Below are 24,488 nucleotides of genomic sequence, written 5' to 3'. Positions count from 1 at the left end.
AGCCGGACAGCAGATATGAGTAAATAAACGTACTTTACTCAACATATACAATCGTAATACAAAAAGAGAGCCCACATTAACGGCCCGTACTACATACAAACAATTACTCACAAACAGATATGGGGGAACAGAGGGTTAAATAATGAACAAGTAATTGGGGAATGGAAACCAGGTGTGTAAGACAAAGACAAAACAAATGGAAAACGAAAAGTGGATCGGCAATGGCTAGAAGGCCAGTGACGTCGACCGCCGAATGCCGCCCGAACAAGGAGAGGGGCCGAAGTCATGACAGCATCATTTTATGAGAATGCATAAGAATCACTACTGTATATGATTGCATTTCACAGAAGGTTAAACTGAGGCATGTTATATATGCCATCCATCCTCTGAAGCAAAGCACAGGCCTTCAGTCTAGTGACATCTGAATGTCACACGGGACAGATCACTCTAACAAACCATAATGTGATGAAAAAGGGGGGATGAAAAGGGAGATGAGATCATCAGCCTTGTTTTTCTTTGCTTGAGAGAGCGTGATGCGGTCAGGTCAGTGCGTAGCCAGCTCAATGTAAGCTGCAGCAGTAGCTTGGTCTGTCAGAGCCAGATGTAAACAGAGGAGAGATGCCAGGGAGAGTTAGCATTACCTTTAGGTCCCCAACAACTCCATAGTTCACACTACTGCTGCACGATCATCAACATCAGCCTCAGTGAGAGAGAGAGAGAGAGAGATCTTTGTTTACTTCAAAGAGTTTGATAACTCTGGCTTAGTGACAAAACATGAAAACATTACTCAGGATGAATAGAACAGAAACTAATTAGACATATTACTTCACAACTCACAATCACAGATGCAGCAGAATCACATCCACAGATCCTTTGTCTGTAATAAATAGAAACAATTTAGGAATTGATGCAATAGTATGACCCAGCAGCTCCCTGATCATTGTGTAATTAGAATATATTGTGAAGATAAGATAGAAGAGCTATTCTGCTATTATTGTGACTTCGGATAAGAACCTTTCAACTAACTTAATATACACAGTAGTATGAGTATACAGTAGCTCATTTTACAGTAATTTGACCTGGGTGATAAAGAAGTGTTGAACTGTCATGAGCGCTCTCAAGGTATGACCAACAATTTGCCTCGGTTTATCCGGAGGGGAAGAAGAAACCACTAAAATGGAGAAGCATGACGTTTTCCCCCATATTTCCTTAACTGTGGTTTCTTTGTGTCAACAGACGGCTCAGACATTAGTCTCTTCTCTTCCAGACCTTCAGACAAAAGAGCTCAGTGAAAATGAAGTGAGCACAAAAAAAGTCTTCAGTACCAAGTATGAGCACGGTCATTGATCAGTTATCTCAAATATCTCATAATCGTTGCAGTTAATATGTCACAGCCATTAACTCGCTATCCCCTCAGGTGCTGATAATTACACCCCATCACAGCTCTTCATGCATGATCATCATGCACTGTGCCGTATTTGCCCAAAGGAGCTAACAATTGTTTGCCTAGTTTTTTAGGTTAGGAAACGCAACAGTTGAGACAGTTGATTCTTCGATCAGGTACAAATATGGTGGAAGAAGACTGGATCCATGCAGAGTATTTACAAAAAAAAATGAAATGGCAAAAATGACTTGAGAAACATAATAGTAACATAATAAACTTGAATAATAGCATTTGATTAGGCCTAACAATAGCAATAGACAACTGTGTGTAGAGGTTAGGCTTGGAAAGGTTTTTTCACCTGGTCACATACAGCCAAACCGCTACACACAGCCTACATCGTTGTCACCATATTAGCTAAAGTAATGTCATAGTCAGCATAGCTAATAGAATTAACATGTTAGTGAACCCGCTAAAATCATGCAGTAACATTAGTTTACAATCAGTAAGCAGTTACACCAGCAAGCCCCTCAATAAATAAGTAATCCCAAAACTGTGCCTTGACTTAGAAGACTTCCAGTGTTGTGTTCAAAAGTCATAGCCAGCTAGCTAACATAGCATCCCTCTGTTTGAGCGGGGTGTTTCAGTAGGCTAAGCTAGCTAGCTGCATTTGCTAGCTAAGTAAGTCAAACTGAAAAAAAATGGCACTCTCTGTCTCTCTATTTATCTCTTGCTTCTCCTTCAAACTGGTCAACTATTGTCTTTCTCTCTCTTTGAGTCAACTACTCACCACATTGTATACACTGCAGTGCTAGCTAGCTGTAGCTTTTGCTTTCAGTACTAGATTAATTCTCTGATCCTTTGATTGGGTGGACAACATGTCAGTTCATGCTGCAAGAGCTCTGAAAGGCTGGAGGACGTCCTCCAGAAGTTGTCATACTTAATGTGTAAGTCTATGGAAGGGGTGAGAACAATGAGCCCCTAGGTTTTGTATTGAAGTCGGCTACACCATGGTGCTACCCTACAGAGTAGTGTTGAGGCTACTGTAGACCTTCTTTGCAAAATAGTGTGTTTTAATCAGTTATTTGGTGACGTGATTATATTTAGTGTAGTTTTATCTAAAAAGTATAACTTTTTAAATATTTTACAATTAAACATTTGATGAAATTCACTGGGGAGTGATGGTCCTCCCCTTTCTCCTCTGAGGAGCCTCCACTGGTATCAATGCACCCAGTCACTACAAAGATATAGGAAATCAATCAGGGATTTCACCATGAGGCCAATGGTGACTTTAAAACAGTTACGGAGTTTAATGGCTCTAATAGGAGAAAACTGAAGATGGTGTCACGCCCTGACCATAGAGAGCTGTTTATTCTCTATGTTGGTTGGGTCAGGGTGTGATTTAGGGTGGGTTATCTAGGGAAATTGTATTTCTATGGTGGCCTGATATGGTTCCCAATCAGAGGCAGCTGTTTATCGTTGTCTCTGAATGGGGATAATATTTAGGTAGCCATTTTCCCATTGTGCTTTGTGGGATCTTGTCTAGATATAGTTGCCAGTGAGCATTATTATTCGCGTCATGGTTAGTATTGTTCTTTAAGTTTTCATTTCCAAAATAAAGGATGGAAACATACCACGCTGCATCTTGGTCTACTCCTTATGACGAACGTGACAGATGGATCAAAAACATTGCAGTAACTCCACAATATTAACCTAAATGATAGACTGAATAGAAGGAAGCTTGTATAGAATAAACATTTCAAAAATATGCTTCCTGTTGGAAATAAGACACTTAAGCAAAACTGCAACAAATGTGGCAAAGAAATGTACTTTATGTTGGGCTCCCGAGTGGCGCAGCGGTCTAAGGCACTGCATCTCAGTGCAAGAGGCATCACTACAGTCCCTGGTTTGAATCCAGGCTGCATCACATCTGGCTGTGATTGGGAGTCCCATAGGGTGGCGCACAACTGGCCCAGCACTGTCTAGGTTTGGCCGGGGTAGGCCATCATTGTAAATAAGAATTTGTTCTTAACTGACTTGCCTAGTTAAATAAAGGTTACATATAAAATAAAAAATTATGTCCTGATTACAAAGCGTAATTTTTGGGGCAAATCCAACACTCTTCATATGTTCAAGCATGGTGGTGGCTACATCATGTTATGGGTATGCTTTTCATTGGCAAGGACTAGGGAGTTTTGTTTTTGTTGGATAAAAGGAAACAATACAGAGCTAAGCACAGGCAAAATCATAAAGGAAAAACCTGCTTCAGTCTGCTTTCCAACAGACACAAATTCACCTTTCAGCAGGACAACAACCTAAAACACAAGGCCAAATACACACTGGAGTTGCATAGACGACATTAAATGTTCCTGATTGTCTAGTTACAGTTTAGACTTAAATTGGCTTGAAAATCTATGGCAAGACTTGAAAATGTCTGTCTAGCAATGATCAACAATCAACTTGACAGAGCTTGAATAATTACAAAAATGTGAATCCAGTTGTGCAAAACTTAGTTGTGCAAGACTTACCCAGAATGACTCATAGCTGTAATCATTGCCAAAGGTGATTCTAACATGTATTGACTCAGGGGGATGAGTACTTATCTAATCAAAATATATTAGTGTTTTACCTTACTTTTTTACTTTTTATTTTATTTTTACAAATGTTATTTTTCTTCCAGTTTGACATTTGAGATTTTTTTGTAGCTCGTTGACAGAATTATCACCATGTGTTATTACTTTTCTATTATTTCTCTATTTTATTTTTCTCTGCACTGTTGGGAAGGGCAAACCTTTCACTGTTAGTCTACACCTGCTGTTTACGAAGCATGTGACCAATACAATTAGATTTGACACACACACACACACACACACACACACACACACACACACACACACACACACACACACACACACACACACACACACACACACACACACACACACACACACACACACACACACACACACACACACTGGAAGTTACAAAAAATAGAGGCCTGAACTTTAGAATGTAATCTATGGCAGAAGGTCCCAAGACCAGCTGATCACTGAGTGGGAGGTGAAAGCTTGGAGAAATGGGAGAGAAATATTTGATCTCACCAGTTGATCTGATGGTCTCATTACAGTAGAGTTGCTTTTCCCCACCATGATTTACTCTCTCTGCTATTGCTTTCTGCTCTGCTCTGCTGCACATCTGACATGGCAATGTTTATTTTTGTTTTTTTTTAGAAACCAGTTAGATCAGATTCTGATTCCTGGCAGAGAATACATGGCGGCATGAAGACATTCAGTCATTCACAGTTAATGAGGAGAAGTTTTATATTGCAGTCTTTTAAGAGTTGACCTCACCCGTGTTAGTGCATGGATGATTGTTATCTCTTTTCTAATGCTTTATTGGTCCGTCTCTGTCGATGTAAAATTGAGCAGAATATTTTCTTTCATTCATAAGTATGTGATTCCGTCTTGATGACAGTTTGAGATATGGGATGTGACACAGACCGTGAAAGAGCTGTCGTTTTTTGGGATCTGTCTCTCCTAACATGATTTCAGCATCAACATGAACGCTGCAAATATTTTGTTACTTCTGTTACTGTTGTATGTGAGTATTTAATACTTTTCCTTTCCTGACAGTTTAGAAATATTATGTTTTTTTTTTACATGTACACTTCAACTGCAATGCCGTTTTTACCTTGACTGAAGGCAGAAATGCCTTGAAACTATGTCAATCTTCTTTAATGTATTCTATTCCTCTTACCTTGAGATTATACATTGCTATACACATACAGTACTTGAAAACTAACCAGGCACATGTTGAGGGGCTACATGGATGGCTTTGAGTCAATTCACTGCCACTTCAGTGAGATCTACTTCAGAATGTGACTTTATTTTCGATGTCCTTAGTTGATCTATTCTACACTCAAGGCATGCAATTCTGTTTGAGTATACATTTGTGAGACAGCATGCAGTCCAGATAATGCTAATCAAATCTGTACTTGATATTTGGATCAGATCGGAATTGAATATACAGTATGTTATAGGCCTACATGTGTGGGGGTTTAATGCTTACCAATTATGAATGGTTTTAAAGAATTCTTGACTAGTAACATATTGAGACCTCACCATGAGTGACCTAGACGCGGACATGTGCAGATACACACACACAAACACCCGTAATGGAAAAGCAAATGTGATCCCTTAGGAACTGTGTGGGAATGTTTTCTAAAATGTATTGAACGAACCGCGGATATTTCCTACATAGTTTTATAGGTAGACAAGTATCTTTTTTTTAAAGGGAACATTTTCTCGATGCAGTTATACAGTACAGGTCAATGGATACCTTGTTCATCAAATTATTTTGAGGGCTATAGCAGTGAAGTGAAAACTGTACATGGCTAACTAGTCTTTAACAGTTTGTTCCAGATCCCAGTAACCATTTCAAAATTAGGCTACCATTATGAAGCCATTGTAAAACTGTTAGTGCAGATTCCAATTTGTTACATAAGTATTCCCACCCCTGAGTCAATACACGTTAGAATCCCCTTTGACAGCGATTACAGCTGTGAGTCTTTCTGGGTAAGTCTTCTAGGAGCTTTGCACACCTGGATTGTACAATATTTGCTAGACAGCCATTTTCAAGTCTTACCATGGATTTTGAAGTCGATTTAAGTCAACTGTAGCTAGGCCACTCAGAAGCATTCAATGTCATCTTGGTAAGCAACTGAAATTTATATTTGGCCTTGTGTTTTAGGTTAATGTCCTGCAGAAAGGTGAATTTGTCTCCCAGTGTCTGTTGGAAAGCAGACTGAACAAGGTTTTCCTCTAGGATTTTGCCTGTGGTTAGCACCATTCTGTTCATTTAGTCCCTGCCAATGACAAGCATACCTCTAACATGATCAGGCACCACCATGCCTGAAAATATGAAGGGTGGTACTCGGTGATGTGTTAGCAAACCTCCCTGGTCTTTGTGGTTGAATCTGTGTTTGAAATTCCCTGCTCGAATGAGGGACCATACCGATAATTGTATGTGTGGGTACAGAAATCAGGTAGTCATTCAAAAATCATGTTAAACAATATTTTTGCACACAGAGTGAGTCCATGCAACTTATTATGTGACTTACTAAGTATATTTCTACTCCTGAACTTATTTCGGCCATAATTAAAGGGTTGAATACTCATTGACTCGACATTTCAGCTTTTCATTTTTAATACATTTTTACACATTTCCTAAAACATAATTCCACTTTGACATTATGGGGTTTTGTGTGTAAACCAGTGAAACAAAATCTCAATTTAAAACATTTTAAATTCAGACTGAAACACAGCAAAATGCAGAAAAAGTCAGGGGTGTGATGAATACTTTCTGAAGGTGCTGTATGTATAGACTAGAGGGGAGGGAGCACTGTGACAGCAGCAGCAGTCAGCTGAGCATTCTAATTAGGCTTGCTGTGCTGTTATGCAATTCCTCAAGTCCAGAGCTACAGTTGTGAGTGAGGTTGCAAAATTCCGTGACTTTCAATAAATTCCCTGGTTTTCCAGAAATCCTGTTTGGAGGTTTATGGATTTCCTGCTTATTCCCTGCTGATTCCCGGAATCCTCCAACCGGGATTTCGGGTAAACCAGGGAATTTATTAAATGTTCCCAGAATTCTGCAACCCTATATTAGGGAGCATTAATATGTTGCATTTTTAAAATATCTTTGTTGCTGCAGCGGTACATCATTAATGTGACAAACTCTCTTGCAGGGTGAAAGATTGTAAGTTAGTATGACTACACCACATGTGAAACAGCCCTGACCTGCCCTGTAATAGACCCTTTAGACAGCGTCCTTAGAACGACTTCGTCCACCACAACCCCCAGAACCCCCCAGAGATCTCAGTCCAACCCCAGAGGAGACCTTAATGCTGCAGCTGCCCTTCTACCCTCAGCTTCCTTTGTGCTCCAGCCTGTTCTTGTCCCCCGCTCCCTCCAAAAAAGGACATTCATTTTACAGAACACAGCTGGCCCCCCAGTTATAAAATGAGGGCTTACCTTGCCCACTATCTAATCTGACCACCAGTCAGTGCCCGTCAAAAAGGGAGGGATAGAGGAGAAGCGGATGTTGCTTTGGCCCAAACACAAACATCTGTAACCTCTTGTTGCCACATTTGCCACACTGTCATATCTGACCACCAGTGGAGGTAGAGGTGGTTAGAGAGCAGGGGAGGAGAGAACATTTACATTACATTTAAGTCATTTAGCAGACGCTCTTATCCAGAGCGACTTACAAAGACAAAAACAACTGCACACGTGGCAGATTTCAAACACAAACAGAGAACTTACAATTTAAGTACGTTTAAAGCTAATTGAATCTCATCCAATGATAACAGGTCTTCACGATGGCTTGTTACTGGCTCCTCCTATCCACCTCCAAACCAAACCACCATCTCCCAAAACAAATATATACAAACAATTTAACACTGGTAATAATAGTGGGATTGTCCGACAGTGCTACAGCTCAACTCAGAGCCTATAATAGAAGTGATGGTCTGGTAACTGGCTCATATAGTGTTCAGTGTGTGTGTGTGTGTGTGTGTGTCAACCACAGAAGAGGGGAGTGGAGGAGAGAGGAGAGGACAGGATAGGGGAGGAGAGTAGGGAACGGTAGAGAAGAGGTATGGATAAAGATGAAGCTTATATTTTGGCCCACACCCAAACTCAGCCATGTGGGAGCTCACGTTGCTACCCTGTTATTGTGCTCTGCCATGCCTTCATATCACCCAGAGGAGCAAGTCATGGGGTCAGGCCAGCCAGTCTGTCTGGGAGGGGAGGGTCACTCTGATAAGCTGCACACATGCTTCTGTAGAGTCCTCCTGCCTGCCAAATGAACTTAGTCAGGTGGGTACATTACATTAGCAGGAGTCATTGCATTACCTGAGGACAGGAGGGACACACTGTCGACTGCCTCTGATTAGAACCACAGCTAAATTAACCTTCAGATCTACCTACTGTCTGTTTGGTTATTCACCATAGCTAGGTAATACCACCATGACTAATATGACGTTTTTTAAAATCCTTAATGCAATGCATTTGTTGCCAGATTTGAACCGTTTGTCAAAATTATTCAGATGATTAAAAAAGCCTATTTGCATCCCTAATCATAGAACACTTACAGAGTAAATTAATATTTACATTCATTCATCAATTTGCTCACATGCACTTTATTTTTCTTCTTCTCCTTCCTTTCCAGCCCAGTACATTGTGTGAGCAGCTCTCCCAGCTCTCCCTGCTTGCCCTGCTACAGAAATACTGTGAGGCTCTCTCCGCACTCTACAATGTCACAGGTAATGTCAAATATGAATGAAAGTGGGGAACACAATGAGTGTTTGTTCTTTACAGCCTGTTAATGACTTTACTTTATTTATTGACTGAAGAATTAGAGTGATGCTCAGTCAGAGCACATACCCCAAAGTAGCTTTGTCACGCAACGAGACTGAGGTAACACTCATTGGTGTGCACAACGGGCTGATTGAATGACAAGCACTGCTTAAGCCAAGGCAGATCATTTCACTAGAGGATGTTTATTGGCATAATTAACTAGTATTAATAATCACATCCACCTTCAGTGTTCTAAGTCATAGTCATACCAATTAATATGCTTGAGCAGCACTTATTCCAAGAGTGTTGGATGTCTGGGGTTTTACACAGACTTGGTTGTTCGTTTGCGAGCGTGAAATTAACCTAGCTTCATAATATGTGAGGAATGAGTCAGTGTTGCTGTAGCCAACTATTTTTGGGACATGGAGACATGTAAATACCAACAGCTCTATTGTGTCATAATTTTTTTTCCCCCCGGAATATTGTAAATGAAGGAATACGGGAATAGTCTGGCCTCCTAGCACAACATGTCAAATTATTTTCCAATGTATTTAGCCTGTTGGATGTGGATAAACATTTCAGCAAGATTTGGAGATGACAAAATAATGAATTACACGTGTGTTATGAGAGAAAATTCTTATTTCTCTCCTCCACATGGAACCGGTGTGAAATGGCTAGCTAGTGTTGTGCGCTATCTGTGATGTCACTCGCTCTGAGACCTAATTGTTTGCCTTGCTCTGCAAGAGCTGATGCTTTTGTGGAGCGATAGGTAAGAATGCTTTGTGGGAGGCAGTTGTTGATGTGTTAAGAGCATCCCTGGTTCAAGCCCAGGTTGGGGCGAGGAGAGGAACGGAAGTAACACTGTTACACACAGAGAGCATTAATCATCATTCCTGTTGACAGGATTATTTGAAAAAGGCATCTTCTGCTCCTGTATTCTCACTAGCATGTCAAACTAAAAGCTCCCTCTCCCTGCTTATTTTAGATCAAGTCTAAAACACAAGTTAGATGCATCGTGAAAAAACAGCACTTTGTCAGAGAGATTCTACAATCATGTATCTATTACAATAGAGACTTTTGTATTGGTCTGTATCCCCCCACCCCACTAATTCTGCCACCGCTGCAAAAAAAAATCCTAGGGGAAACATTATGTAGTATCTGACATGAAGCCAATTGATACAGAACAATGGCAATAACTCTTTCAGCTGCTTCTTCCTCATTCGTGCTGTGTCTCCTACCTGCATGATTCCGCAATCTGTTTTTCCAGCCCATTGTGCCCTTGCTCTGGGCAACACCTTACTGAGTGAGAATCTGCAGATTCTCTCTCTGTCCGCCGGGCCTAGAAGACTCAGTCTTTGTCAATCAGACAACTGAATCAAAATGTGTCTCTTTGAACCAGCACAAAGAACGTCAGGATCTGAGCTTGCAGATAAAGTATGACAGTCAGTGTTTAAAATTAGGTCAGACAAGTTTACTCTAGAAGGAAGAATATATTATTAAATTGCTGGTTTCTTTTGTTATCCTCAAATGGTCCTCACTTCTCACTGTTATGATGACATATAAAGAGTTACCAGGAAGACCTGTTATGATGATAAACTATATAAAGTTACCAGAAACTCAACACATTCAATTCACCTGGTTTAGATGGTCCATTGCGCCAGTAGATGAAATCTAGGTCTTCTCTCATCTGGTAAGGATCGGACCCTTTTTTTTACAGTTTTTTGCCCAAATTGACATACCCAAATCTAAATTCCTGTAGCAAGAATATGCATATTCTTGATACCATTTGAAAGTAAACACTTTGTAGTTTGTGGAAATGTGAAATTAATGTAGGAGAATATAACACACTAGATCTGGTGTTTTTTTATTTTGTTTTTCCATCATGTTTGAAATGCAAGAGAAAGGCTACAATGTATTATTCCAGTTTAGGCGCAATTTAGATTTTGTTCACTGACTGATCCAATGAATCATTGTATTTCTGTTCAAAGTTTTGTATCAAGTCTGCCCAAATGAGCCTGATTGGTTTACTAACAAGAATTTAAGCTTACTGCCCATATCAGATATGTCTACGTTCTGGGAAATGTTATTGTTACTGTTACTTACAACCTCATGCTAATCACATTAGTGCACGTTAGCTCAACTGTCCCATGGGGGGGGGGGGGGCACCGATCCCGTAGAGGTTCCTTAATTTACCAGACATTATGAGCCAATGCATTCTTCATCTGAAATATTTGATGAGAGGTGAAAGCTGTGCAGGACTGATTCACAACCTTACGGTCTCAAGGCGGCTCTGGGATCCATCGGTCTCCTATATGTGCAAGTATTTTGATCCAACTTTGCAACCCTGATGTAATGTCTCTCATCTTCACTTCAAGACTTTTGAAGCAGAAAACCCAGAAGGGTTTACCTTTACCTTTCCTCAGCAGATGAGAGAATGCATATTTTATTGGACATGCCCAGACTACACTAAGATGCACAGAGTTGATGACTGCAGGTCTAGCCTATTGTCCCAAAGTATACAGACCACCACAGGCTATTTGTTTAAAATCCTTTTTAGGCGAAAGATATTAAAAACAAATAATTGTTCCTTCAACATGCTCTTCGAAAAGCAATCAAATGCATTGCTATTAGTTTTATTCAAACTGAAATATAATTGTCTTATACCACAGCCACTTTATTTTTATAAAGCCATATCAGTCAATATTCATAACGCCTTCTTAATTTACGGTTCTGCATTCAGGGAATAACCCTGAAAAACTCTAATTAATGATCACTTGGCAGTTTTGTTTAAATCAGTTATTAATACATTTTCAAGTTCATAACTGTGCACTCCCCTCAAACAATAGCATGGTATTCTTGCTATTGTAAATTGCTACTGCATGCTACTGTAAATTGGACAGTGCAGTTAGATTAAAGACTTACTTTCAACCAGTCTGAACATTTCACAGCAGAACCACAGGCGATATAGTATGACAGCCAATATGTGAATACTGTGCCTAAGGCCTATAAATTCGATGTGCAGGGACGACAATCAATGTTATTTACAGACTTGTTTACTTATCTGCTTCCCCCATTAGCCTAATGGAATATGGAGCATAACAAGTAAATTAATAATGATCATCATCATCATGATGGTGATAATGATATCTAGTCTAATTCCATAGCTGGTAGCCTGCTCTGGGGGAATACATTAACATTTAGGTGGTGCTATTAATAGACATGGGCAATTAAAACTTCCTCCACTAGGCTACTCTGTGCTGAAGTTGACACTCACAGAGCTGGGTTGGGGGACGGATGGACGTGTATGTTTCAGATCTCCTAATACGTGTCTAGACTGCATATCACAGTAAATGAGATGGAACAGTAATTGTATGTGCGAGTCCAGTGCAAAACTGAGAACTCTCTCATTTAGATAAAGGTCATGAGTCTAATTGAACAAATAAATAGATAGATCATCAGTCTGTGATACATATGTAATACAGAAAGCATTGGAGAAAGTGTTCCTACAGGACATTTATCATAAGCTTCATCAAAAGCTTTATGAACATTTATTTCAAAAGTGACATCTTCAAAAGATTGTTGGACACATTTTTCATGCAATTTCACAACCGTTTAATGTTCATTCCTTTATCAACCTAACAGATTTTTTTCACCCACACAAAATAGATAGGTCGACTTAAAAATACATTGGAATAAACACTTTTCCCTGCAGTCAGAACTTTAGATGGATAACGCAAATTATATTAGGGAATTCTGAATCTCACAACGGTGCTTGGCATAACTCAGAGGTATGGGAAACCTAATCTGATAGTAATCTGACTAACTGTTACAAAAATGATCTTATTTTTAAATAAAATAAGAGATTAGTCAGAAAGGGTCCCTTTGATGGGATTCTGAGAGGAAAACAGACTGTAGTTAGTTTAAAACCATTTTCTTGAATTGATGTGTGTTTTGGATTTAAACATATAAATAGAATATAGATATTTATATATTCTCTAGGCTACATGCCACTGAAAACTATTTAAGGTAACATTTATGTCACCCACATCATGTCTGGGATGTATCCATAACCTGTTTCAATGCCCCCTTTTCCCTGCCTCCTGCTCCTTCCTTCACCCCCCCCCCCCCTCATATATACCTAAAGAAAATACCTTTAATCTTTTTACTAAAAGGTTTATGAAAAAACTATAAATATCGTTTCCAACAGTGCTTCCATCAGAACATTGGATCAGCCACTGCTACCAGATTGGACGCATTTGTCTCAATAGCTCACTGACACCGGCTGTCATGAGACATAACAGATGGGTAGTGTGTAAAAGACATCGTCTATCTGTATGAATTTAACTAACTTTGATCATTTGTGCATAATTCCACAGAACGATTATGAATTTGTGCTAGTAGGCTGAAGCTCACTGCATCGATCTGATTGTACAGGGAGAGTAGGAGAGAGAAGGAAACTCTCGAGTAGCCTACGTGGAGTCAGAATTCCGAGTGCGTCAATTGGACGAGCAGCTTTCCACGGGTTTGAAACGGGCGCACTATTTCTTGGCATTCTATTTTGGATGAAACACATGCACGTAGTAGGCAACGTGTTAGGAGCCTTTCGGACTTCAAGCCTAGCTCTTTGATTTAACGTATCAATTGAACCATGGATGCTACGATTTACCAAATCATCTTTGGGGAGTTTGGGGACCCAAACTGTAGTTTGATGGATGCCTTTCAAGACACTTTCTACGAAAACGCATCGTTCTCTTTGATGGATTTTGACGGTACGAGTTGGGGGGATTTTGACACTGTCATCAATGGTTAACCTCTGCTTTCCCTTGAAGTCTTGAGCAATTAATTATCATTATTTAAACGCCTTTTTTGTTTATTTAAAGGTTTGTATTGCAATGCCACAACTGATGAGATTGGAACATGTTGGCCAAGGAGCAACACCGGACGGATGATGGAGAGACCCTGTCCAGAGTACATCAACGGGGTGAAGTACAACACCACAAGTAAGATATTAAACCATTTCAATATTTTGTTTGATTTTTTCACCGTGCATCTTTACACTGTTAACATTGGCTACATAGTGGGGATTGTCCCTGTCCATGCGTAATTGGGTGGCAATACTTATTTAGCCGTGATGTTTTGATCATAAATGAAGGGGAAACTGTAAACTGTGCAATCGGAGCCAATCTTCTAATATTGGATACAGCAATAATATCATATTCAGTTTGCGGGTGGGTTGCTGGAATGGAGCCAAAGACTCAAGTGCCATTTTTAAACTCGAATAAATTATTAATTAATGCAGTGTTTGCAGCCACTTGCTCTCAAATATTAGCTGAAATGTGTTTCTTCTACCAAGATGTGTGATGATACAATACATTTTTATTTGAGCGAAGAACATTTTTTCGAATATGGAACACTGTTTGTAAGCAATTTGTCCAGTTATGTAAGAACCATTCTGTTATGACACATTATCATCAATGTCAAAATAAGACACACTATCTCTCCTGTCTGTTTTGGCCTTGTGTCCTTCCCTGTGATGTTGGTGGACTCACTCACTCTTCATCACCATACCTCTCCAGATGAATTAGACCACATTGGTGAGCAGCAACACCCTGCTGATTGATAATATAGAGAAACACCTGTGTCACCCAATGCATCATTGTCAGCATCCAGGAAAGTAGTTGATGAGATTATACAATAACAACCTCTGATTAATGAATACTAACAGGTGTCAATATGAAAACAATAGATCACAGATGATGGTTGACCAGCCAACTCTTTTGAGAAATTTTAACATACAATTAATTGTCCAGTAGATCTTGTGCTAGCTCAGCAATCTAATGCCTAAGCTTTAGCCCAGCAGGTTCACACAGGAGACAGAGGTTTGAATCCAGTCGGCCATTTAGCATAAAGCAAAATACAGGGTATTAAACTGATCCAAAGTGAAATGTTTAGCTTTTTGTTAGTAATTGGCACTGATATAGAAATTCAATATGTTGGCTATGATAGCGGGATAGGTTGACTGATTTGATCATTTCAGGATATACACAGACAATGAGTTTGCCTCTCACATTCAACTGTGATTTAACAGAAGCCCTATGTCCACACTAAATCAAATCAAATGTTATTGGTCACATACACATGGTTAGCAGATGTTAATGCGAGTGTAGCGAAATGCTTGTGCTTCTAGTTCCGACAATGCAGTAATAACCAACGAGTAATCTAACCTAACAATTTCACAACAGCTACCTTATACACAAAAGTGTAAGGGGATGAAGAATATGTACATAAAGATATATGAATGAGTGATGGTACCGAACGGCATAGGCAAGATGCAGTAGATGGTATCGAGTACTGTATATACATATGAGATGAGTAATGTAAGGTATGTAAACATTATATTAAGTGGCATTGTTTAAAGTGGCTAGTGATACATGTTGTACATGTATGGCAGCAGCCACTCAATGTTAGTGGTGGCTGTTTAACAGTCTGATGGCCTTGAGATAGAAGCTGTTTTTCAGTCTCTCGGTCACTGCTTTGATGCACCTGTACTGACCTCGCCTTCTGGATGATAGCGGGGTGAACAGGCAGTGTGTAACGGCTTTCTTCCGTCGAAGGAGAGGAGGACCAAAATGCAGCGTAGTTCGTGTTCAACATGTTTAATAAAAGACGATAACGTGAACACTACACAAATACAAAATAACAAACGTGGCAAAACCCAAAACAGTCCTATTAAATGCTGAGCTGTAGTCAATGAACATCATTCTCACATAGGTATTCCTCTTGTCCAGATGGGTTAGGGCAGTGTGCAGTGTGGTTGCGATTGCTTCGTCTGTGGACCTATTGGGGTGGTAAGCAAATTGGAGTGGGTCTAGGGTGTCAGGTAGGGTGGAGGTGATATGGTCATTGACTAGTCTCTTAAATGACGGAAGTGAGTGCTACGGGGCGGTAGTCGTTTAGCTCAGTTACCCTAGCTTTGGGATAAGGATTGATTGAATATGTCCGTAAACACACCAGCCAGCTGGTCTGCGCATGCTCTGAGGATGCGGCTAGGGATGCCGTCTGTGCCTGCAGCTTTGCGAGGGTTAACACGTTTAAATGTTTTACTCACGTTGGCTGCAGTGAAGGAGAGTTCGCAGGTTTTGGTAGCGGGCTGTGTCAGTGGCACTGTATTGTCCTCAAAGCGAGCAAAGAAGTTGTTTTGTCTGTCTGGGAGCAAGACATCCTGGTCCGCGATGGGGACAGGAGCTTCCTGTTTTAGTTTCTGTCTATAGGCTGGAAGCAACAAAATTTCTGAAAGGAGGGCAGGAGGGCCTTATATGCATCGCGGAAGTTAGAATAACAATGATCCAGGGTTTTACCAGCCCTGGTAGCACAATCGATATGCTGATAGAATTTAGGGAGTCTTGTTTTCAGATTAGCCTTGTTAAAATCCCCAGCTACAATGAATGCAGCCTCAGGATATGTGGTTTCCAGTTTACATAGAGTCAAATGAAGTTCTTTCAGGGCCGTCGATGTGTCTGCTTGGGGGGGATATGCACGACTGTGATTATAATCAAAGAGAATTGTCTTGGTAGATAATTCGGTTGACATTTGATTGTGAGGAATTCTAAGTCAGGTGAACAGAAGGACTTGAGTTCCTGTATGTTGTTATGATCACACTACCACTTCGTAACCGTGTTATGGGTTCAAACAAGGTTGTGTGAACGTTCAAACCCTGTTTGTGTTCAATTATAAAGTGCTTATTAACTGTATATTAACTCTCGTTTTAGAACACTGTGTTCAATCATAGGTTTTTCCAAACAATCTAATCATCCCAATCCTTCTCTGGGTAAACTATGAACACAGACTTCCCATGCACTCTCATGTACTGTATATTGTACCCTAAAAGGCTGGATGTCAAATCCAGCACAATAATGTTAGGCCAAGTTAAAGGGACAAGACACTGGTTAGCAATGAAACAATTGCTAAAGCAGCTAAATGAACAACAAGGAAACAAGAGACCAGCTAAAATGACAAATCGATGGTCAGAAACATCTCAAGTCCGTGGAATAAACTGTTTGTTATTGTTGTACGTTTGTGCAGTGTTGCTTGCATCATTTGCATTATATCTGCTCAGTGCCAACTGAGTTTCAATACGCCAACATCCAAGGCAGCACATTGTTCACTCCCATAGCGTTCACATATAAGGTACTTTAGATAAGCATAATAGGGACATTGCGTTTGCTGAAAGCTTGGTTTCATATGAATGGTTTAAAAAGTAGCAGTTAGGTAGGACAACACATTAATCTGCTGTAAATGGATTGGAATAATTGTGCTACCAACTTTGCCATAAATATTTTTAAAAGTTCCTATTTTCAATGCTTTGAAAAACAGGCAGTATAATGTAATTCACTCATTTACACCATGTAATGACCTGAACATGTCAGTAAGGATAATCAATAGATCTTTTGCTCATCACTGAGATATTATGAGTTATGTTTAGTTATGAGGAATATATGTGTGGAATCCCAGTGGTCTGGATAAGAAGTGTTTCTTCCACAGTTCTTCAGGGCATATTTAAAAATGTTATGTTCGAAAAAGCAGCAAACTCTGCAAAATGTAAAATACTAGTCAAATTTTACATGAAATCTCTGGTAATATTGAAAGAGTTAATGTCTTAACATTTGTTAGGCTGTTAAAAGCTTCTGGGCAGGGAGAGATGTGGTGTGTTAGGACTTTTTTTTAATGAAAAAAAAAACAGCCAGTGAAGGACATAGGGGTGTATGAAATGTACTCCTCAGCCTGAAGCGTCCCCACTTTTCGCATGGTGTCGACTGATAAAACGCTTCAGGAGGGTGGTCACGTGTGCTTGCAAGACAGAGGTCCTGGGGTTGTGCCTCTGTGTCAATTGAATCAGGAGGAAGTGGTACTGGCTACGCAAGCAACGTGACATCCTTTACACCAGCATCACAGCCTTTAAAGCTGCTATATGTAACTTTTTGGGCAACCCAAACAAATTCATATAGAAATTGAAGTTATAGATCTGTCAATCTCATTGAAAGCAAGTGTAAGAAGTGGTAGATCTGTTCAATGTGTGCACTATTTCCTAGCTTCCCAGTCTTAACCTATTTAATCCCATCAGTCACAATAGTGACCGTACAAAACTTTCAGTTATAAGGCTCCATTTTTTTTACTGAATGATGTATCAATGCGTTTCCAGCAAATATTGAAATAATAAAGGTGCAGTGTCACATGTGTCATGTGTCACATGTTTAGTGTAAATTGTCACATTACCAGAGCTGTTTACTTCCTGGTTGCACCATGAGAAGAGGATGGCCGCATCAAAGCTCCTAAACAAAAGGTTAGTAAAGTATGTTAACATAAAGATAGGACAAATATTTTTGGTACATATCATATATAAGTTGTCTTGTATTGATATATGCATTTTCAATTACTCAACTTTGTTCAGTGTGGTCACAGAATGAGTAAACTTGTTGACGGCAACAATAGTGAACTGCGGAATAACACATTGCATCTAGGTGTACACATACATAGTTATTGTTCTACCTAACTTTCTACTCTGTTCTTTCTTTTAGTTTCACTTTGAGTCAACTTCTGGATATGTTAGATCTAGGTGACCGCCCAGTCAAGGCATGCAACATTGCAGTTATCCCTCAAAATGAGAGATGCTGTCCTCAGTGATTGTGATAGCAATAGGTCAGATATGGTCTATGAGGGGGAGACAGGCCATTAGCCAGCCAGACTGTTGAATGCATATGCTGAACCAAACCTATGCAAACAGATCATGACAGGAACAACGTTATCAGTGATGATGACCTACCCCCTCCATTGTTGATAATGAAGAGCCAAGGGCCTCACCCGCCAGAGGGTCCAGTCAGAAGAGCCAAGGGCCTCTACCCGCCATAGGGGCCAGCCAGAAGAGCCAAGGGTAAAGCTGCAGGTGGTCAAAAATAAAGATCAAGTGTTCAAACAATCGAAGAGGCCTGGCACCTACGTGATTTCAAAACACATAGTATACAGCCCAAATATGCAAAGGTTTGTCACGAAACCACTGAGCCACAGAAGGACATCTCTAATGGCTGCTACTGTTGAAGATCAGGCAAGATATGACAAAGCTTCTCACTGGCCAATCAACACAATGCACCGGTTCCAGAGATGTCGTCATTGTGACAAACGCACTACCTATGCATGTGAGAAATGCAAAGCGCCACTGCACATTGAGTGATTCAAGATATACCACGGACAGCAGAAAAGGAGATAAGAGTGAATGAAAAAGGACTGAAAAAGCCAATACAAGAAAAATAGAAAAGTCAATAAAGGGTGAGGAGAAGCAGTACAACGGACTCTAGGAAGAAAAGTCAAAGAAAAAGTGAAAAAGACAATCAAAATTACTGGTCAATTGAAGGTCAATTGATTCAAGACCCTGTATGACAGTAGGTGTGACTGATCACAGTTCAAAAGAGTGATGAACAAAGTGATGAACAAACTAATATATATACAGTATATATATATATATATACGTATATATATATATAAATATATATATGTGTATGTATGCATGTACTGTATGTATGTATGATGTGTGTATATATATATATTGTTTTATTTTGTTCCGTGTAGGCCTCTACTTGAATGCATATTCTACAGGCTACCTCTATCCTAAATGTTCAATGTGAATTAATCACACGACTGCTATACAGTTGTTAGTGAATGTTGCACTGAAATGTCATAATGACAATGTTCCAATAAAGTTACAATATTAATGTTTCAATACATGTTGCACTAAAGCAACAATGCATGTTACAATAAAGTAACAATGTTGAAATTTGTTGATGGTTGTTGTTTTTTGTCTTTGTGATGGGGCATTCTAGTGACAATGCTGGAGACTACCAGTGACAGAGTTTTAAATGTGTTAATAACTGGGCTGGGATAAGAATTTTGATGACTGCGTAGGAGAAATATGTTAATTCAGTATACATTACATTATCCCACCAATTGTGACCGACCATAAAACACACCTTTTCACCTACATTTCCATGGAAAATTCCCCCAAATAATTATTGATTATTTCAAAGGGTTAGTAATTTTCTTGTCTGGGAAAAATTAGGGATTAAATGGGTTAAATTTCATTTTTGCATCTTTTACTTGCAGTTTTGTATACCAGCTTCAAACAATACAATATCGTTGGCAATGGAAAAAATATTTCACAGCGTTTTAAGATGGTACAATGATTCTCTACACTAAACTGATATTAGGTGAACTATAAGAAATTTAGCAACCAGGAAATGGCAGAGCGAATTCGGCATAGTGCACCTTTAAAGACAAGAAACTCAAAGACAAGAAATTCAGTATGCTCAACGAATCTTTGCAGCAGGCGTGTAATATTACAGTCCCGCTCTTTTATATACACTATATATACAAAAGTATGTGGACACCTCTTCAAATTAGTGGATTCTGGTTGCTGACAGGTGTATAATGGAGCACACAGCGATGCAATCTCCATAGACAAACATTGGCAGTAGAATGGCCTTACTGAAGAGCTCAGTGTTGAGTGCTGTAGCACGTAAAAATCGTCTGTCCTTGGTTGCAACACTCACTACTGAGTTCCAAACTGCCTCTGGAAGCAACTTCAGCACAATAACTGTTAATCGGGAGCTTCATTAAATGGGTTTCCATGGCCCGAGCAGCCGCACACAAGCCTAACGCATTGATCACACCGACAGCGTCATTGCGCAAAATGTTACGGACCATAATCTGGATATGTGTGCAACAAAACTTCAACATTCAACTGCTATCATTTCTATCAAGCCATTTACACATACAGTTTGGGGCATACATTCGATAAATCCAAAGTATGCATCACACAAAGCGCACTGCAACTGCCTCTGCCTCTGCAACGCAATGCAATGCTCCAATGCAAATGCAGTGTTCCATTGGAAATGAATGAATTCCTGGTGTACCAAAATGCAATGACGCTGTCGGTGTGATTGAGGTGTGAGATCACTATGCGCAATGCCAAGCATCGGCTGGAGTGGTGTAAATCTCACCGCCAATGGACTCTGGAGCAGTGGAACACGTTCTCTGGAGTGATGAATCACGCTTCATCCTCTGGTAGTCCGAAGGATGAATCTGGGTTTGGCAGATGCTAGGAGAACACTACCTGCCCATATGCATAGTACCAACTATAACGTTTGGTGGAGGAGGAATAATGGTCTGGGGCTGTTTTTCATGGTTCGGGCTAGGCCTCTTAGTTTCAGTGACGAGAAATCTTAATGCTACAGCATACAATGACATTCTAGACGGTTCTGTGCTTCCAACTTTGTGGCAACAGTTTGGGGAAGGCCCTTTCCTGTTTCAGAATGACAATGCCCCCATGTACAAAGCTAGGTCCATACAGAAAGGAAGAACTTGACTGGCCTGCACAGAGCCCTGACCTCAACCCCATCGAACACCTTTGAGATGAATTGGAACACCGACTGCGAGCCAAGCCTAATCGCCCAACATCAGTTCCCGACCTCCTCAATGCTCTTGTGGCTGAATGGAAGCAAGTCCCCACAGTAATGTTCCATCATCTAGTGGAAAGCCTTCCCAGAAGAGTGGAGGCTGTTATGGCAGCAAAGGAGGAACAACTCCATATTAATGCCCATGATTTCAAATCAAATTCAAATCAAATTGCATTTGTCACATATTCTGAATACAACAGGCATTACCGTGAAATGCTTATTTGCAAGCCCTTAACCAACAATGCAGTTCAAGAAACAGAGTTAAGAAAATATTGACTAAATAAACTAAAGTAAAAAATAAAATGTAACACAATAGAATACCAATAGCGAGGCTATATAAAGGGTACCGAGTCAATGTGTGGGGGTACAGGTTAGTCAAGGTAATTAGGGGAAGGTAGGGTTAAAGTGACTATGCATTTTGTAATGAGATGTTCAGAGAGCAGGTGTCCACATACTTTTGGTCATTTAGTGTATCTTGAGAGTCCTAGCAATACAGACAGTCAAGCTCAGAGACGATGGGGAACAAAATCAGCATGTGTGGATCAATGTATTTCACAGATTCATGTTAAGCGTGCTAGACAGGCCGTTATACTCAGTGAACCCAGCAGGATGTTACAGCACAGGGTCATATGGGCCCTGAGCCAACTAAGCTGCCATAATGTGGTTATCCTGACCACATGGTGTCATACAATTTTTCATACAGGGGTCATACCTCTTTCCAGTATCTACAACCACTTACTTCTCTGGAATACACCCTAGAGTATTACACCAGAAGTGTAGTGGAGGGCAAATGCAAATCCACCTTTTGCAGAAAAAAATATAAAAAATTAATATAGAGAGCGTTTGTAATGGGTGCGTGTTGGTGGCAGGGAAGTCAAGCGCAGGAGAACGAACTTAGTATAAACAGAGTCGTTTAATAAGTGCTCATAAAACAAACAAAAATATATACAAAAATAATAAAAGTGGGTACAAAACCCGTCGCACACCGACACATGACTTGCACAAAACATACAATCAAACAATCTCCGACAAGAACATGAGGGGAAACAGAGGGTTAAATACACAACATGTAATTGATGGGATTGGAACCAGGTGTGAACGAAGACAAGACAAAACCAATGGAAAATGAAAAATGGATCAGTGATTGCTAGAAGGTCGGTGACATGGACCGCCGAACACCGTCCAAAAGGAGAGGGCGGAAGTCGTGACAGCGTTACTTTACACAACACGAACGGTGGTCAGCATTTACCCACCAATCTTTCTTTTTTACTATTACATCACCGCTTACAGCAGTACATCTAATATGACACAACATTGAACATAAATACCGCTATCTATAATCCATGATAAGGACGTACAATATAGTTATTTTGATATGCCTTACCTATAGACTTTGGATCTGTACATTTTCACTTTAACATAACTTTGTGACTGCTAATTTATGCTTAGTATTTCTGTTATTTCAGGAGACTTTGTCATGCAGATCAAGAACAACTTCCACACTCTTATGTGAATTCACCTTATTAAGACCCTTCTAAAGCTGTACAACCTTAGGCCAAGATTATGTAAAATTGCATTTTACGTAAAAGCAACATATTCTGTGACAGGTGACTCTTTAGACACAAATCTTTCCTACAGATGTAGGATCTTAATTCGATCACCCTGTTGCAGGAGAACTTTCTTACAATGTAGGATATTTAAAACGTGTAGTGTTTTTGAGGTTTAAAAATGATTCTGAAGATTGTAATTTCCACTGACTTGATTTTCCCTTACAAAAAATCTAACCAACCTTTACAAAAATGTCCATTAATTATAATCCACTTAATAATGAACTTTTCCTTTTGCTACAGGATAATTTTCCTGCTGTAGCAAACTGGCTCAAATTAAGATCCTACATCTGTATGATAGTCAGAATGATTTCTATTCACTGAATGATTGTCTCCTTGGGATTACAGTACAATGAACAATATTGGACATGCAGTTGTAGGCCTGCATATTAGAATAAGGGTTCAAATTCAGGTCACTGAATTGTTACTGGGAGGGTTGAAGATACTGTATGCCTGGACTCATAGTCTCAGTATTTTGACTTTGCGGTTCTAAAGATACCACTGTGACTGTCAAGTCTCTCAAGTTTCACCTAGTTGGCTGACAGTGCACTAAAATGAACAGTTTAGTGGGCCACATGCCATGGTTACATTAGTTGGTTTTGGAATCAATTGAACAGAAATCAGAGGTTTCAAACGGCAACGGACCCTCTCAGATAGGGTGCCGCACAGTAAATTGATTATTTCCTTTCCTTTCAAAACGTCTAAATGTTAATGTCAACGGAGTGGCTCTTTAAGAGGTTTATACATTTTTAAACCTCCTCTGTGTGCCTTTTTTTGTATGAGTGTTCATCTAATTCAATGGTTTATTTAAAACATGCTTTACCAGGCTGTATGGAAGGAGGTCCATCATTGTCTGTCCCTTCGATGTCATAACCGTGTCATTCAATAACTGGCCAGCCTCTAGGTCACTGGATCTTCCCAAGACCTCTAGAGAGACAAATACTGTATATTAACACTTTGGTGTCACAATTGTGTGACGTCCCTCAGGAGCCTCATCTAATTTCAAGCCACTTCTCTGTTGCCTCAAGTGCTCGTCCAATTCAGTTAAATCAAAATTGGAGTGTGTAACTCTGATTAGTCAGACTGAATAATTTTTCCTTTCCACTGTCAACCCATCATTCTGCATGACCCTGTGTCCAGTAAAGCAACGAGTCTGGCTTATAGTGTTTATAGTTTTATAGCTTCTTAAAGAGCAAATCCAATATCACACCAATCAAGTGCTACTGATTGTTTCAACCGCTGGCAATTAAGAGTCAGCTGGAACAAAGCACTGACACCTGCCTGCCCCGCAGGTCTAGAGAGAACAACACATTTTTTGCAGTATTGTGGGGATAGCACTTGTCACTTTCACTAAATCAGAGAGATAGAAAACAGAGTCCCACCACAGGGATTAGCCGTGGCTTGACGATCCAACGGAAAGCAAGCTGGAGCAGCGGAAAGCAAGCTGGTCTTTAACATACTAAATAGTTGGTGATATTACAATAATAGAATGTCAAGCTTTTTCACGTAATGTGTTGGAAAGAGTTGACTGCAGTAGGACCACACAATACGATATTATCACAAACCGTAGGTGATGATTTGGGATTTGATACTGCAATTTCATTCCGTTTTGATGGTCCAAACAATTTTGCTCAGTCATGAA

At 39.9% G+C, this 24,488-nt stretch overlaps 1 protein-coding gene and 1 long non-coding RNA gene across 2 annotated transcripts in view; both read left to right on the top strand.

Annotated features, from left to right (window-relative positions):
• The first annotated feature begins 4,692 nt into the window (after positions 1 to 4,692).
• LOC115114577 (corticotropin-releasing factor receptor 2-like) overlaps positions 4,693 to 24,488 on the top strand; it is a 71,943-nt gene continuing 52,147 nt past the window's right edge. The window contains exons 1-3 of the mRNA XM_029642948.2: positions 4,693 to 4,981; positions 8,609 to 8,702; positions 13,617 to 13,736. Of these exons, the coding sequence (XP_029498808.1) occupies positions 4,940 to 4,981; positions 8,609 to 8,702; positions 13,617 to 13,736 (256 nt within the window). The 5' untranslated portion in view covers positions 4,693 to 4,939. The remainder of the gene's footprint in view (positions 4,982 to 8,608; positions 8,703 to 13,616; positions 13,737 to 24,488) is intronic.
• LOC135565696 (uncharacterized) lies at positions 18,017 to 19,567 on the top strand. Its single transcript, XR_010461799.1, has 2 exons — positions 18,017 to 18,076; positions 18,312 to 19,567. It is a non-coding gene; the product is annotated as an uncharacterized LOC135565696 (long non-coding RNA).

Source organism: Oncorhynchus nerka, linkage group LG9b (genome assembly GCF_034236695.1).
Source record: "Oncorhynchus nerka isolate Pitt River linkage group LG9b, Oner_Uvic_2.0, whole genome shotgun sequence".
NCBI lineage: Eukaryota > Metazoa > Chordata > Actinopteri > Salmoniformes > Salmonidae > Oncorhynchus > Oncorhynchus nerka.
The sequence above is the reverse complement of the archived record's forward strand: the minus strand, read 5'-3'. Positions and strand labels throughout refer to the sequence as shown.